Genomic DNA, 18,129 nt, shown 5'->3' on the forward strand with positions numbered 1-18,129 from the left:
ACTTAGGGTTGTTAGGGTGTCAAACATATGTAAGATGTTTGAGGGCAGGAATTATATCACTATTGTGTGTATCTCCAACATCTAGCACTGTGTCTGGCACCTAGCAGGTTTTTAATACTTGATTTCTGATTTAATGACCCTCCTTTCTATTGACCTCAACATCATGAAATGATACCACTAGTGTAATGTGTAATGCCTCCCATTACACTGAAGATGAAAAGATGCCTCTCACTACCTTACTTTCCTATTTGTATCTCCAGAACGTAGCACAGTGCTTTGCATACAGAAAGTATTACATAAATGTTTTAAAAAATGTATTCATTATTAGACTGTAAGCTCCAGGCAGGAATTCTATCTTTTTCAATTTTTGTACCTCCTGGCACCCAGCCCAGCAGTGTGCATAGAGTAGATGTTTAACACATATTGATTAATTTAATTAAAATGCCATTGGTGGGTAGTTGTTTTAGATGTGATCCTGTTAGCTGAAATCATGTAGGAAGAGTCAATACAGGTGTAGATTGGCTTTGTCTGCTCTTTCCCGTTCCTTTTTCAGATTCAGGATGATCAGAGGAATTAACAGTTTGCTGTGGAACCTAAATCTGGTGATTCTGTATATCTGATTACAAATTCTTTTATTAATGTTGGTTGTGACATCTGTCAATGCTATTAAAGGGGGACTTTTTGTTGTTTTTTTAAACCTAACAAATTAACCCAGGAGAACCATATGACCATGGAGAGGACTGTCATGCAGGTAGACTGGACACCTTAGATTCGGTTATTCGGTTCAGTTCACCTAATGAGGGAGGTAGATCAACCCCTCCTAGCTGGTGGTTGTTGTGCCTTCTCTGGGTTCAGGATGGTTTACTTGTGGCCTCATTTCCCACACTCCTCACAATCCCCCAAATTCTCAAGTGAGTTGAATGCTTTAGAAATATTCTGACAAAACTTCCAGGACAGACAAACAGGAGGAAGAATGCCTCTCTTCACATTCCATACCCAGTCCACAAGACATTCATGGTAATAGGAAGGGTGATTTTCTAGAAACATAATTTAGCCCATCTAGTTGTCTAGTTGTCAGAAGGGTTTAGTTTGCTCTGCTTAGTCCCAGAGAGCAAATCTATGGGCAATGATTAGAAGCTACAAGGAGGTGAATTTAGGCTTGGCATAAAGAAAAACTTCCAAAGGATGTGTTAGTCAAAAATATAGAGTAAGGTTGTGGGTTTTCCTTCTTAAGAGCTATTCAGACAAAGGATGGGAAGCCACTTCTTAGACTTACTGTAGAGGTGGTTATTGTTCAAATGTGGATTAGACAGTATTCTCTAAGGACCATTCTCACTCTGAGATTGTAAGCCCTAGCTCAGATGATGAAAAGAATAGTGAAGTCTGCATTGCAGTGAACTCTGGTCATTCTTACTAAAAGAGTTATTCCAGCTAGTCTCTTTCTGGTAAAAAGTCATGATTTCATTTAAAATTTTTTTTGGTCTTTTTGAGGAGACTCAAGCTTATTGAAAATTCCACCAACTAGAGCAAGGATGGAAAGTTTGCTTTTGCTATCAGACTTCTATTTCAGTGGCAATCCTGGGGGAAAAAAAGAAGGAAATGCATTCATCCTAAAAAACCTAATGCTAGCACTGAAAGCCTTTTTCTTCTCCCTGAGGATTTTTAACATACAAGAAAAATAATAAATCAAGGGCAGTCTAAATTAAAAAAAAATAATTTAGATTTTCTTTAGTGAGAGAAGCAAACTTCTCTGCTCATCTGCTCTTTAAATGAAGAACAGAGAAGAAATACCTCTATTCAGTAAATAAAAAACATAATTAGAAATACACTTCATTTGTTACTATCAGATGTGGCTACAGTATCATCTAGTTGGTGCTTAATTGTTTTACTCTGTTAAAAAGGAGATTTTTTTTTTCTTTTGGAGGGGGTAGTAATTTCAAGAAAGAAAGGTGGTATAAAAAGGAAAAGTCACTAATAAAACATTTAAAAATATACTTCATGTCTATATTATGACAGATTAAGGGGACAAAATGGGAGAGACTATAGAGGGAAAGATAGAACATATGCAATAAATATTAAGATATATGTATAAGTGAACGGCAATGGAGAGAAAAAGATATGGGAAGAGGGAGACAGGCTCATTAAGTTTATGCAAATATACCACATGATCAGAGTACACACAAGCTAATGTGTTTATTATGATTATAAAAGTGGAAGACATGTTTGTCAGTGTCTCTGCTAGGGAAATATATAGTGTGCATACTCCAACTGCTATTATGATCCTCTAGATTTTTAAAAAAGTAAATATTGAAAAGAACTTGCTAGTAAATGCATTTTAATGCCTACTGAAAATTTGAAAATACTAGTGTTCTTGAAATCCATCCTCCCTCTCTTTCTCTCCCTCTCTCCTTTCCTTCCTTCCTTCCTTCCTTCCTTCCTTCCTTCCTTCCTTCCTTCCTTCCTTCCTTCCTTCCTTCCTTCCTTCCTCCCTCCCTCCCTCCCTCCCTCTGACTGGCATAGGAGTTTTGAACTAAGGCTACACTTCATGTAGATACTCAATTAGCTTAATCTATAGTTACTCAAAACTCCCTACCTCGAGTGATTTGCTAGCCTCAGCTCCCTGGAAGCAGAGATTACCTGTGTATGTCAATCTGTCTCATAGAAATCCTCATTTTCAGAAAAGAAAATTCCTAACTTCCTGCTCTGGAAAGTGAGGAGTATGATATCAGTTTACAGACAAAAAGGTTGTCTGCTTTCAAAGAATACCATTAATATCTTGAGGTCTTTAAGGGCATTTCTCTTAAAGAATTTTCAAATATTTTGAATTCTGCACCTATAATGGTAGGTATGGTATGGTATTACTTTAAGTTAAATGCCCCATACTTCTTAATAATAAGGCGGGCAGCAGAGTCTGATCTAAAGGACACGATGAATGGCAGAAAGCTGGTTAGGGGGACCATATTTCAAATCACTAATAGAAATCATACCAGTATTTTTTCATTTACAATGTAGAGGGATAAGGATACAGACAGACATAATTTTATCCTGAATTTTATTCTATTTAGCACTTACAGGGTATCTACTAGATACAGGGTTTTGTCCTGAATGCCCTTTTCTATTTTATTCTTGCTGAATTCAGTATTTATGAAGCAATTTAAATGTTTATAGGAACCCCTTCTCTGAGGATCTCATGGATGAGACACATCTTAATAAATGGTAAATGTCTAAACCAGGGGTAGGGAACCTACCGCCTCAAGGACACATGTAACCTTCTAGGTCACTGGGTGCAGTCTTTTGACTGAGTCCAAGTTTTACAGAAGAAATCCTTTTATTAAGGGGATTTGTTCTGTGAAGTTTGGATTCAGTCAAAAGGCCACACATGAGGCCCCTGAGGGTCACATGTGGCTTTGAGACTTCAGATTCCCTCCTCCTGGACTAAATCAATGAAGGATAGGATTGCTAAATGGAATTTTGTTCCATCTTCTCCTTTAAGTAAAAATTAACTCAGATTCCTGGAGTTGGTCCTGAGAAGGAAGGAATAGAAGAGGAGGTGACAGTTCCTACCTCCAGCCACTCCAGGAAATCTGCAATTTCCTGGCCAACATGCCGGGTGTTTCGGACAGCAATAGCATAGTGCTGGTATGCCAAGGCGATCCAGTCAGCCACGATTACATTCACTTGGTTGACCTTCCGAGACTTGAGTGCAGCTGCCATTTCCCAGATCCATTTCTCCAACATGCCATCCACCTGTGGGAAGGGGAAACCAAGCAAAGTAAGCCTCTTCATTGTCTCACTTTCCTTCTCTTTCCTCTTTACCATTCTCTTTTTTCCCTACTTTTTCAAGTAGTTTAAATTTCTTTCCTACTTTTTCTTTCCTACTATGATTAATCTATTTCTTCCTAAGGGAAAGTAAAATATCTTTGGAAATTTCCATCGAACCTACCACAATGTAGTGTGCCAGATAGAATAGGTACTGAAATTCTAGCTATCATTCAAAACTCAGCCCAGATGTCACCTCTTCTTGAGGTTTTCCTTGACCTCCCTAGGGGAAAGTGGTCTCTTCCTCTCTGGCACTTTTTGCATTCTGCCTTGGGCTATCATTATTTGTGTTTGCTGTGCTTGTTAAGGTCAAGGGCCTTGCTTTATACACCTTTGTATCTCCCTGGGCACTCAGCATGTGTCTTACACAAAATAGGAACTCAGTAAATCAATGAATCATAGAACCTCAGAGCTGGAAGGGCCTTCAGAGGTCACCTAGTTCAAACATACCTTCAGCAAAAATCCTCTTCACAACAGAAAGAGGACTGTTAGATTGAAGCTACAAGAGAATACATTTTTCATTCAATGAAAGCAAAACCTTTTTATAAAAAGTATATTAAAATGATATAGGCTGCTTCATGAGGTAGTACCTCCCATCTCTAGTGGTCTTCAAGGAGAGGTTATATAATTATTAGTATTTTGTGGCTTTGTAGGTAAGGTCCCAAATTATATATTGGTAGGAAATTCTATGAAAATTCTCAGCAATGATCATGCCACCTTTGCTTACAGACCTCCAAAGATGAGGAAGTCATTATTACCAAAGGCAATCCATTTTACTTTTGGACAGTTCAAGAAAAAAGATGGCATGGTGGCGGGAGGTGGTTACTTAAGTGGCACAGTGGATAGAGCACCAGGCCTGAACTCTAGAAGACCTGAGTTCAAATCCAGACTCAGACACTTCCTGACTGTGTGACCCTGGGCAAGTTCCTTAACCCTGTTTGCCTTAAAAAAAAATCCTTGTAGTGTGTTGATGTGATAGCTGCTTCTCAATAAATACCTAAACAATCCTCCCTCTAAAGTACATTTCTTGAAGGCAGTTAAGGAAAGCTACTTAGTACACATTAGCAATTGATAGTTTGACAACTCAGCAGCTTAATTTTAATAAATTAAATAGCACATTAATCTTAGTAAATGAGTACTGACATTGACCATTATCTTTACCTGAGTTTTTCTTTACATCATTGTAGCTATTGTGTATATTATTCTTTTGGCTCTCTTTTTTCACTTTGCATCATTGCGTGCATGTCTTTCCATGTTTCTCTGAATTATTCATATTTTGCCATTCCTTACAGCATAACATTTCATTGCATTCATATACTACAGTTTGTTCAGTCATTCCCCAATCATTGGGCCTGTATTTTTTCCTAGACTTTTTTATTACAAATAATGATATTATGATTATATATATATGTATATATGTCTGTGTCTTTTCTTGACAGCTCTAATTGTCAAGGTAGAAATTCTTAATTTTTGTGTGTGTGTGTCATGGCAGTCTGTCCCTTGGTAGTGTGCTGAAGTCTATAGATCCTCCTCAGAATATTATTTTTAAATAATTAAAGGAAATACTAAATTTCAATTAATAAAATAAAGGTGTAATTTTATTTCATCCAAGTATAGACCTTCTAAAAACTATCCACAAACCCCTTGGGAGAGATGTGTCTATGGACTCTCAGGTGAAGAACCTCTTTGTTAAGATCTTCTCTACAACACTCTGCTTCTCTTTGATTTCCAAATATTTCTCCTATTTCTGATGTTTGAGACCAAGCCAAACATATATTTTCCTTCTTCCCAATGAGAAGCCTTCAAATGTTTGAAGATGCTATTGTGTGTTCAATAAATCATCTTTTCTCTAGGTTTAGTATCTTGAGCATATTTGGCCAATCAACATGATGTGATTTCAAGTTATTTCATCATCTTTAGTGTCTTCTAAATATAAGCTAGCCTTGAAATCACACATGCAGTTAGATGGCACAGTGGATAGAGTACTGGACCTGGAGTCAGGAGGACCTGAGTTCAAAGGAGGCCTCAGATACTTACTAGTTGTAAAAGACCCTGGCCAAGTCACTTAACCCTGTTTGCCTCAGTTTCCTCATCTGGAAAATGAGCTGGAGAGGGAAAAGGCAAACCACTCCAGTATCTTTGCCAAGGAAACCCCAAATGGGGTCATGGAGAATTGGAGGACACAACTAAAACAACCAACAACAAAATTTTAATTCCCTTTCTAAAATGTGCCAATAACTGAAAATAATGTTCTAGGTCCAGGGTCTGGACGCTCCCCTCCTTCATTTTGGACCCTATTCATTTTTCCTTACATAGAGCCTAGAGCTCCATCTCTGCAACTTCTGCCCATTTGGTTCTAGTTTTTCCCTTTAGTCAAGTAGGATCAGTTTAATCCCCCTCTCATATGAAAGCTCTTCACACATCTAAGACAGCTATCACATGGTCTCAGATCTTCACCATGCTAAAAATCTCCATTTCCTTTAACTGATCCTCATATGAAATGGCACCCATTTTTTTCAGCTTCTATTTACACTGGAGCCTGCTGCAAGTTGGTAATATCTTTCCAGATGTCATGTGACTAGGGCAGAGCATAGTGAGATTATGTCTCTGTTAATACAACCTGAGAGTACAGAGGTTTATTTATTTAGGCTACCATGTCACACCAGTTGAGATTTACTGAAGCTCAGGTCTTTTTCAGCTGTGCAACTTCCCCCAGCTCAATTCAGCTACATGTGAGAAAGAGAAGAAGAGGTCGATTGTAGGAGTAATCTAGGGTTGACATTTGGCAAGGCATGAATGGTGATAAGACAAGGGAATAAGGCATTCAAAAGTAGAGAAGAGGATAAATTTGAACTTGTTATGTAGAGGGTCAACACTGGAAAAAGAGGGAAGTGAAATCTGAGCAGGAGGAATGGCTCAGGAGAGCATTAAGGCTTGGATGGGCTGGAGGTCATGATGAGGATGAAGAATAGGTTTAGAAGGAGTGAGGCATAAGATGGAATCATAGAAGATGAATGGTTGGATAAAGGAATTTCAGAATTCTTAATCAAAGTAGAATTCTTGTGGTTCATGGTGAGAACAAGGTTTAACTGTTCTTTTGTGTAGATGAAGTTGAGTGAAAGTGTAAAGTAAGGGAGGTAGGAAGACTGATGAACTGGGAAACCACATGAATGTAGAAGTTCCCTAGTATTAGGGTAAAGATTGAGGTAGAAAGGGTTAAACACTATACAAATATATAATAAAATACATATGAATATGTAAAATAATTATCATATATATTAAAGAAAATAGACAACTTTTGGGGCAGGGTTCATGCTCAAAGAGGACTGAAATGATATCACTATGTTGAGCTCAAGGTACAGCGTGTCCTGCTATGGCTAGTCAGACCAGTACAAACTGGAAGGCTCTACTACAGGTCAGGCATAAATGGTTTATATGGCTGTTTGGGAGGGAGATGTCTCTAAATTTGCATATCACATTTATTTTGAGCTACTGAAATTCTGCTTTGCTCACAGAGCACACAGCACCTTCTCTGATGTGGGCACATCATGTTAGGTGGTCCTGTGCCAGGGTCTCCCATGTCTCACAATCAATTCTGAAGTTGTTCAGAAAGTGAGAGTGTCCTTGTATACCTTCTTCTGACCTCTGTGAGAACATTTACCTTGTCTGAGTTCTCCTTAAAACAATATTTTAGGCAAACATATATTTGGCCTTCAAACAACATGGCCGGCTCATTAGAGCTGTATTTTCTGCAGCAGGGTTTGAATGTTTGACAGTTTAGGTCAAGAAAAGACATCCATGTCCAGTATCTTACTTTGGAAGACAATCTTCAGAATCTTCCTAAGACAATTCAAATGGCAGCAGTTCAATTTCTTGGCATGGCATTGATATACTATCCATACAGCTACTGGCTGGTTTTCTACCTCCAAAGATTTTTTCCTCAGCTTTTTAAAGCAAAAATGATTCTTCCCTACCTTTCCCAGCTCCTCCCATAGGGACTGTAGGGCCTAAAGCATTGATATACTATCCAGGTTTCACAGGCTCTGTAAATGAGGCTCTGTAGACTTTCAGTTTGGTAGGGAGCCTAATATCTACTCTGTCACACTTTCCTTTGGAGCCTCCCAAACCCTGAACTAGCTCTGGCAAAGTGCGCGTCAACCTTATTATCTATTTATATATCCCTGGAAAGTACACTGCCAAGGCAAGCGAACTTATTCACAACATGCACAATCTCTCCACTTGTGGTAACTGATGGTTCTATGTGTGGATGGTGTGGTGTGGGCTGATGGAGAACTTCTGTTTTCTTCATGTTCGTTGTCAGGTCAAAATTAGCACAAGTAGCAGAGAATCAATCTATATTCTGTCGCACCTCAGTCTCAGAAGCTATATTGAATATAATGGGGTATAGACTCTAGGAATCCCCTTGAACTCTCCATGAATCTTCTCACTTGATCTGGTGTTCACCTGAGGCCATAAGCCTTCTTTATCTCTTTGTCCAATTGCTTCTGGCTGCTTCCCATCCTTGATTCTATGGTCCTTCTTTGCCTCCAGTTACCTCCAGTTGTTTCCTACCCTTGATCACATCAAAATCCCACTCTCCTGGTTCTGACCTCTAGTTACCCCAGTTCCACCAAGATCCTTCTTAGACTTCTCCTAAAGATCCTCCCTAGACCCCTTCTCCCAGACCACCCCTAGATCCCTCCCATAGTTTTTCTGTATATAAGTTTTGTTAATGGGAATAATAATACACTACCTGCTTTAGAAGGTTACACCCCCATGAAGGCACTCAGATTCTATCTAGCTCAGATTCAATCTGACCCACTTGTCAATTCAAGTGTCACAAATGGTTAGGCTCCTTAAGAGTCTACCCAATGTGGCAAATCTTTAATAATCTTTGTTTTTACTTTGGTTAAAAGAAGGCTTGAGTTGAATTTATTCAGGCGGGACCTGGGGTGTCAGTATTGTGGGGTCTCAAGCACCCCAAACCTCAGCATATAGTTCTTTGACCTCAACGAGTACACAATCATCTGTGAACAAAAAGTCGTGTACCAGCTCTCCTTCCTTGTTAGTCTTGGCTTGTAGCCTTTTCAAGTTAAATAATTTACCATTAGTGGGGTAGCTGACCTTGATGCCATTTGCATCCTTGTTGAAGGCCTCTGACAGCATTACTGAAAACATCATGCAATAAATCATGGGAACAAGCACATAGCCCTGCTTCACTCCACTGGTAACTGGGAAAATGTGAGAGCATTGTCCATTATCCAGAACCTACACAAGCTTGCTGTTGTGGAACTGGTGCATGATCCTGATGAATTTCTTCATGTAACTAAATTTTGCCATGATCTTACACAAAGCCCTTATAACTGACCGTATCAAACACTTTGGACAGATCAGCAAATATTGTGTGTGCAGACCTCTGTTCTGGTGTTTCTCCTGTAGTTATCAGGCAGCAAACATCATATTGACCTTTTCTCAGCCCTTTTTGAAGCCACACTGGCTCTTGAGTAGATGACCAGCTTTCAGGTAAAGATCAGTCAATTAAGGAGGACTTTGTCAAGAATCTTGCCAGAAATGACGAAGAGAGAGATCCCTCCTTCTCCTCCTGTGATTGTCACAAGACAACCTATTTTCTTTTCTTTTTTAAATTAAGTAATATATAACTTTTTGGGCAAGGTAATAATTCATAGAAACTGGAATGAAAAAAATTGTTCTCCTTTATGGAATCCCCCTCAAAGAATGAATCAGTAAATGAATTAACTGATCATTTATTCATTCTAGTGTAGCACCTTTTCAAAGTTCCTACCTCTCCTTCTCTGACTTCAATATAAACAGAATGGCTGAGCCAGACCCTCTGGCCGTTCACTGTCTGTGAATTCTGAAGTCATTCCTTAGGTATCTCTTCTATTTATTAATTAATTCCAACTCTTTGAGGTTTTCCTTGCTTTCAATTCTTCCAATATGTTTGTGATTCTCCCTCACTCTTCTCTCTGGTCACATCTTGCCTTTTCCAGATGTTTCTTTCACTCCTTTCACATAATTGAGCACCCTTCCTATTGGTTTAAGTAGTTGAGTAAATTGAATGCTTTTCATTTACTGATGGTTCTGAATTGTAAATGTTCTTTCCAATCTGTTTTTTCCTCTTTTGAAGAGTTCCCAGAGGAGAGGATTTAGATTCTGATCTTTAGTTTCGCTTGTTTTTAAGAGAAGTATCATTGGCAATGCTTTTGGCCCTGCAGTTCCTATGGGAGGAGCTGGGAAAGGTAGGGAAGAATCATTTTTGCTTTAAAAAGATAAAGAAAAAAAACTTTGCAGGTAGAAAACTAGCCAGTAGCTGTATGCAAAGTATGATTCCAGGGATGCTGGAAAGGTTCCCTTGCCACAATCTAACTCTGCCCGTAAACTCTCTGATGCCTAAAATTTTAGCACTATAGATTCATTCTCCTGGCTTAAGACGTAGTTACAGGTTAAAATGCTCATAATCCCAGGAGAGATAACACATTGAGCCTTTATCAATCATTAAATCTCAGGGTGAATGAGTTTTTAGACCTTCTTCTGAGAACAGGTTTTGATGAGGGGGAAGGGTAGAGATGGAGACAGAGAATTAAAGTGATTGAAGGGCCTGAACAGTGACAAAAGGGGACATAAATACTTGGAGAAAAGTGGAAGAAGTGAGAACTTGAGCATATCCAAAATAAGTTTTGTTGACTTGACAGTTTTGCAGGAAGCTGTCCCTGAAAGCAGAAAATGGCAATTTTTGGCAATTTAATTAATATAGGTTGATTGTGATTATCATTTTTGGACCTTAATAAGGACCAGAGCCTGAATTAATCAACCAGGAGAGCCTGAACCTAACAGCTTCTTTGTTCTTTGAGTAAACTCAGAGAATACCTCTTCCTATATTAACAAGGCCAGATGGGGCTGACTTAAGAGCATTTTTTCTGTTTATGACTATTAAGAATGAGGCCCTTAACACATGACGCTATCTTGAATAATGGGACTTTTTCTTATCTTAATATTTTATGGACACATACTATGTTATAGCATGTTAATGGCAAAGAAAACACAGATATTCTGGGTAGTAATTTCAATTGACACTTTGCCAACTCTCTTATCTTATTGTATTTACCACCTATTCAGTTAAGAAAATTCCTTTCTCATAATATAGTTAAACATATATGGAGATCATAAATTTGAGTGACATAGAGACCCTGAGTTGGGATTGTTCTAAAACATATTTAAGCCTGGTCATTCTTGTATCAGACAGTCAGAATTTATGTTTTGGCTCCATGTAGCATGTATCTGTTAGCTTTAAGGGAATAAATAATATGAATTTACATATCATCTAGCCAGTTTGTCTCCTTTAACCAAGCTTTCAGGTAGACAATTGGAGAATGGGATCTGTGTTCAGATCCGTGTGGATCTCATCATGAGAATTATGGTGGACTTAGGAATGAGCTTACATCCCTTTTCAGATGCTTTCCTGGCCAAATAGGTATACACACTTTCTAGTCTTTTCCCTCTATGATTGCATGTATTCTTCCAAATAGCTTAAAAATGCACACACTCACCCCAAAGGTACAATTACAATAGAGTGGGAAGAGCACTATATTGGATTCCAGTAGAAATAAACTCTTCACAGCTTCTTTCTTTCTTTCTTTCTTTCTTTCTTTCTTTCTTTCTTTCTTTCTTTCTTTCTTTCTTCCTTTCTCCTCTTTCTTTTTCTTTCTTTTCCTTTGTTCCTTCCTCTTTCTCCCTTCCTTCCTCTTTCTTTCTTTCTCTCTCTCTTTTTTCTTTTCTTCCTTCTCTTTCTTCCTTTCTCTTTCTTTCTTCCCTTTTCTTTCATAATCTGTGTCTAGCACTGTTCCTTGCACATAGTAAGTAATTAATAAATTTTTGTTTAACTGAATTGACATTCCAGTTCCAGTTTTGCCCTTAACTAGCTGTATAACTTTTGGTAACACATTTAAGTTTTTGGACTTCAGTTTCCTTTCTCTTTGTACAATGATGGAATTAAACTAGATAATCTCTAGATAATGCTTTCCAGGTCTGAAAATCTCTGATTGCACTTATGATCCTAATTTGTGTAATTTTGCTGACTCCTGGGATGATTCTGATTGATCCTAGACTATAGGACAAGTCACAGCTCCATCATTCTTTTCCTACATCCCTTTTCCTTCTTTGTATACCTTCCGTATTTTCTAACATTCAGGTCTAAAACTGGTGGACAGGAGAGGACTGCAAGCTGGGTGGTTATCAGAAAGGCTCTCCCAAATCTTTTGATCTTTCAGCCGACTGGAACACAATTACTATTCGTCCATTGTGACCTCCTTCATTCCCCCCCAGTCTCACTTGATTCATGTGGCTTCCATTCCTTGCTGAAAAAGAGAAAAAACCAGTTCCATCATAGGTTTAGTTCTGATTTGGTGTTTAGACACTTGGTCTTTAAATGAGAAGTGTACTTGACTTAGTTTTGGGGAGTTGTACAGACTCAGGGAAGTCTTTTGTAAAGAAAAGAGAGGCAGGAAGAGGGGGATGTTTGGAAGGGGATGGGATGAGTATGAGTAATTAAGAGATGAAGATGTGCATTACAAAAACAAAATTCAAAAGCTGGTTGGGTGACAGGGAAAGGCACCCAAAGAATGAAACAAATTCTGAATTCTCATGGGACTCAGCACATTAACTCATCTGCTTGCTCCAAATCTTCTGGCTGGGATCCAGGAAGCAGAAAGCTCATCTCTAGCATGAGTCTTGCCATATGACAGCCTAATTGCTTAATTGGACTTCAGCATCGCATTGGGAGTTCTTAATCTACTGCCTTCTCCAGGGCTTCCCATCTCTTTTTGAGAAGCAAGGTCTAACCTTTCTTTGGGGGACAAAATGGTGCCACTTCTTGAAAAAACAGATTTTCCGTTCTGTGAAGCTGGAGGACTAGGGGATAAGGAGAGAGGAAGAAAAGACATTAGAATGTCGTACCGACCATCCATGAACAATGATCACCAAAGGGAGAGATGAGTTGAAGCTGCACTTGTCAAGTGTGTCTAAATGATGAAGATGAATCTGGCAGCTGTCACTATTTTCACTGGAGTAGAGGAGGAACCTGGTCTCTGTCCTGAGGAAATTTTTCTCCATTTCCATGTTCTGGGGGCTTCTCCCTGCTGCTTCTGGAACAAAAGGTCAGGGAATTGTGGTAAGCTTCATATCTCATCCACTCTTGTCCAGACCACTAAATGAGTTACATAGTAGGATGTAAACTCCTTGCAGGAAGGGACTGTTTCATTGGTTTATTTGTACCCTCCATACCCAGCACAGTGCCTAGCACAGAGAAGGAGCTTCATAAATGATTGTTGAATTGAACTGAATTTCTCTAAATGCTTGGAAGTACTAAGAACACAAGGTAATTATACTTGAATTTGTGGAATACAAGATATCCTTTCCATTACTGGATAAGAACATTGAATGAAGTTCAGAGTAATTTTCCCCATGGCATCATTTTTTTAAAAATTTTATTTTATTATTATTATTTTTTAATGTTTTACAATCACTGCCATAAAATTAAGATTTTATCCCCCCCTCACCTACTCCCCACTACCCCCCTCCCTCCCCACAACAGCATACAATTCTGTATAGGTTCTACATATACTTTCCTATTGAGTACATTTTCACTATAGTCATGCTATGTAGTTGGACTAAAATAAATGGAAGAAATCATATAACAAATCAAAACGTGATACACAAAAACACACACGCACACACAAACATGATCTGCTACATTCTGCGAATGACTTCCATATTTCTTTCTCTGAGTATGGAAGGCGTTTTGCCTTAGAAAACCACCATTGGGATTTTTTTTTAATAAGTTTTTGTGTTATTACAAAATTCCAAGTCTACCAGAAAAAACTCTTGCACACTGTGGTCTTTGCTGTGCACAAAGTTCTCCTGGTTCTGCTCCTTTCACTCAGCATCAGATCATATAAGTCCTTCCAGGCCTCTCTGAAGTCTTCTTGTTCATCATTTCTTATGGCACAATAGTACTCCATTATATTCATATACCATAATTTATTCAGCCATTCCCCAATTGATGGGCATCCCCCTGACTTCCAGTTTTTGGCAACTACAAAGAGTGCTGCTATAAATATTTTTGTACATGTGGGACCCCTTCCCATTTTTATGATCTCTTGGGGATACAGTCCTAGTAGTGATATTGCTGGGTCAAAGGGTATGCACATTTTTGTAGCCCTTTGGGCATAGTTCCAAATTGCTCTCCATAATGGTTGGATGAGCTCACAGCTCCACCAACAATGAATTAGTGTTCCAACTCTCCCACATCCTCTCCAGCATTTATCATTTTCTTGTTCTGTCATGTTTGCCAATCTTATAGGTGTGATGTGGTACTTCAGAGTTGTTTTGATTTGCATCTCTCTAATCAAAAGTGTTTTAGAGCATTTTTTTCACATGATTATAGATATCTTTAATTTCTTTCTCTGAAAATTGCCTGTTCATATCCTTTGACCATTTATCAATTGGGGAATGACTTGTATGGTTATACATTTGAGTCAGTTCTCTATATATTGTAGAAATGAGGCCTTTATCCCTGAGCTTAGCCGTAAAAATTCTTTCCCAATTTACTACATCCCTCCGAGTTTTGGTTGCATTGGGTTTGGTTGTGCAAAAACTTCTCAGTTTAATGTAATCAAAATTATCCATCTTGCATTTCATAATGCTTTCTATCTCTTCTTTAGTAAAAAATTCCTCCCTTCTCCATAAATCTGATAAATACACTATTCCTTGCTTCTCCAGTTTATTCATGGTATCAATCTTTATACCTAAATCATGTACCCTCTTGGACTTTATTCTTGTGTACGGTGTCAGGCATGGGTCTATGCCTAATTTCCGCCACACTGTTATCCAGTTTTCCCAGCAATTTTTGTCAAACAGTGAGTTCTCATCCTAGAAGCTGGGGTCCTTGGGTTTATCAAACAGGAGGTTGCTATATTCCTTGCCTACTGTGTCTTGAGTGCCAAGTCTATTCCACTTGTCTACCTCTCTGTTTCTTAGCCAATACCAAGTGGTTTTGATAATTGCTGTTTTATAGTACAATTTGAGGTCTGGTAGTGCTAGGCCACCTTCCCTAGCATTTCTTTTCATTAGTCCCTTTGATATTCTGGACCTTTTGTTCTTCCAGATGAATTTTGATATTATTTTATCCAGCTCTAGAAGATAATTATCTGATAGTTTAATTGGTATGGCACTAAATAAGTAAATTAATTTAGGTAGAATTGTCATTTTTATTATATTAGCATGGCCTACCCATGAGCAACTGATGTTTTTCCACTTACTTAAATCTGACTTTATTTGTGCAAAAAGTGTCTTTAAGCATAATGGTAATACCACACAATATCATTTACAAAAAATGTTTCCTTCCATTGACCATCCCAGCTTGGAGACCTTACCAGCTGTATCCTACAGAGTGCAAAGTGCTATTTATGATTATGAGATTATAGGATCATAAACCTAGAGATAGAAGGGACCTTAGAAGTCATCTTGTCCAATTGCATAATTTTATAAAGAGGAAACTGAAGCCCCGAGAAGTTGAATGATGTTTCTGATATCATACAAGGTAGAAAATGGCAAAGGTAGTATTCAAATTCAGGTCTTGTCACTCCAAGTTCAATGTGAGGGGAAACATCGAAACAATATTTTATTAATTTCAATTCAATAAATGTCTATTGCATTCAGCCCTGGGGGAAATGCAGGATTTAGATACAAGATGACCCCAAATAACCATATGAAAGGATATCTGATTAAAGAGAGAGGCACATCAAGTGTTATTTGCAGTCCAAGGTTTGCGAGGAGGAGAGGTCCTTACTCCCTGGGGACATCAAGGAAGATTTTCTGAAGTAGGTGATTTTTGAGTTGGGTTTTAAAGGCTGAGTGGGGATTCCATAGGTGAAGGAGGCAGTAGGGTTAGGTTGTATGAGAGCTATCCAAGCATCAAGAACATTGAAAGCAAAAGTATTGGAAAATACAAGTTGTGCATGGGTGGGGCATAGGGTAACCTATAGTGACTGTCTAGGCTTGAAGTCTCATGACAGTGTGGTAATGTCCACACATACTCTAATACTTCTGATATGTGGGAAAGCAAGATAAAATAAGCCTGGAACTGTAAGGTATTGTTGAATCGTTTTAGTTGTGTCTGACTCTGCATGACCCGATTTGGGATTTTCTTGGTAAAGATACAGGAGTGTTTCCTTCTCCAATTCATATTATAGATGAGAAAACTGAGGCAAACAGGATTAAATGACTTGCCAGGGTCACACAGTGTCTGAGGCTGGATTTGAACTTAGGTCCTCCTGACTCCAGGGTGGGCACTCTATCCATTCTATCACTTAGAATTATAAGGTATAGAGGACCCTAAATGCCAAGCAAAGAACCTTGAAATTTTTGTTTGAAAAGCAGAGTAACATGAATAGATCTAGGCTTAAGAAAAATGTCTGTCAGTAGTGTGAATCAATCAACAGACATTTAATAACATAAGATTATATGCCAGGAAACTATACTTGGCCTGGGGATACAGAGACAAAAAGACAGTCTCTGCCCACGAGATAGTTTTCATTCTATTGGGGGAGGCACTTAAGTATATACAAAAATAAATACAAGGCAATTCTGGAGTGTGTACAGATATAGTAAATAGGACTTCAGCTATGATGCTGATAGCGTGGATAGAGAATAGGGCATACACGGATTTGAGAAATATCTGTGGGGGTTAGAATCCAAAGCTCTTGGTGAATCATCAAGGAAAAGGAAAAATCAGATACCAAAGCTGCTGGAGCAAGAACATGGTGGGCGAGGAGTTCAGGGGCACAGCTATCATGCTGTTTTTCTTTTTTCTAATGGGACCAGGGATGTCATGAGTGATGTCTTGACTCATGGGAGAATTGAATTTAAGTGACATAGGGCTGCACAAAGTCATCAGCCTCATTTGATCCTCCATAGTCATTGAGGGCATGGGTAGAATGGAGAGAAGGGAGAGAGAATGGATTTTGGTGCCAAGAACTAGTGAGAAGTCGATAAGGGGAGCTGAGATAGTTACTGCAAACCTCAGTCTTTTCAGGGAAGCAAGTGGCTAAGTCTAGCTGCATGGGTGGGGAACTGAGGAACAGGAAAAAGTTTGGAACAATAACTGTAGGGAATGGAATAGGGAGTCAAAAAAGTAGAAAAAAAGGTTTACTGACTAGTAATGAAGGCTGAGGATAGTAAGTGGCACCAAAAATTTTGGAGATAAAATCAGTTTCATTTTGGAATTTTCTCCTTTAGTGGTGCTTCACATGCCAGAGGCAGGAGCAGAGAAATCAGTTCATCCCTTAGAATAGAGCCTGGCACATAGTAAGTGCTTAATTGATGTTTATCAACTTTCTGACTTATTGACTGAATCTATCAGCATCTATTAAGGGCCTACTGTGTCTACAGTGTGCCAGGAGCTGGGAATTCAAGGACATCAATGAAACTATCCTTGCCATCAAGGAGTTTATATTCAATTAGGGGAGATAATACTTAACTTAGAGGACCTTAAATGCCAGGCAAAGAACCTTGAAATTTCCATCTGGGAAGAAAAGTGACATGAACAGATCTAGGCTTAAGAAAAACATCTGTCAGTAGTGTGAATCAATCAACAGACATTTAATAACATAGGATTATGTGTCACCAACTGTACAGAAACAAAATGAGACAGTCTCTGCCCACAAGATAGTTTACATTCTATTGTAAGTAAATTGCATTAAGCAAATTCAACTTTACTTAAATAATTTTGAAAGAAACCCACGTTCCAAAAAAGAAACCCCACTTATGTTAACTTTACTGTTCAGTACTGTGCTCCCTGCCCCGTCCTGCCCCTTAGCTACTGCCTCCCCACTCTCCCTCTCACCCCCCCTCCTCCCCTCCAAATGAAAGCAGAAGACAGATGCTTGGAGAGACCACCACCAGTTCAGGATCAGGGGCTTGCCTTGAGACCTCCAGCTCAGATTGAGGAGAACTTTGGCCATTTTGCTTGTTCTGCTAACACATTCTTCCTGTTCTTGCTTCTCAGTTCCTGGCCTCAACGTGTCTGTAAGGACACAAAATTTGTACTAGCTACACCATTTGTAAGGGGGCTGATCTGTTCTGCCCTGATATGCCAATTGTAGGGATGGAGACCCTCCAAGAGGATACTGAGATGCTGAAGAAAGAGGGGCCCAGACCAGTTGACTTCTATGAGTATAGATTTATTAGGATTAATTGGATTGTTTGGGGGACTTTACTCATAAGACCTATTCT

General features: G+C 38.8%; 1 protein-coding gene and 1 long non-coding RNA gene across 4 annotated transcripts in view; one reads left to right on the forward strand and one right to left on the reverse strand.

The window, feature by feature from the left end:
• Positions 1–18,129, reverse strand: part of LIPC (lipase C, hepatic type) — a 233,094-nt gene that overhangs the window by 42,809 nt on the left and 172,156 nt on the right. For 2 of the 3 annotated variants that reach the window (XM_072615685.1, XM_072615689.1), the window contains 3 exons: positions 17,819–17,920; positions 12,793–12,980; positions 3,565–3,747 (listed from right to left, as the gene is read on the reverse strand). In XM_072615685.1, the coding sequence (XP_072471786.1) occupies positions 3,565–3,747; positions 12,793–12,980; positions 17,819–17,920 (473 nt within the window). The remainder of the gene's footprint in view (positions 1–3,564; positions 3,748–12,792; positions 12,981–17,818; positions 17,921–18,129) is intronic. The other variant, XM_072615694.1, reaches the window with a different exon arrangement.
• The window catches only part of LOC140507763 (uncharacterized), a 35,034-nt gene continuing 20,589 nt past the window's right edge, over positions 3,685–18,129 (forward strand). The window contains exon 1 of the long non-coding RNA XR_011968283.1: positions 3,685–3,772. This is a non-coding gene — a long non-coding RNA (uncharacterized lncRNA). The remainder of the gene's footprint in view (positions 3,773–18,129) is intronic.

Source organism: Notamacropus eugenii, chromosome 1, assembly GCF_028372415.1.
Source record: "Notamacropus eugenii isolate mMacEug1 chromosome 1, mMacEug1.pri_v2, whole genome shotgun sequence".
Taxonomy (NCBI): domain Eukaryota; kingdom Metazoa; phylum Chordata; class Mammalia; order Diprotodontia; family Macropodidae; genus Notamacropus; species Notamacropus eugenii.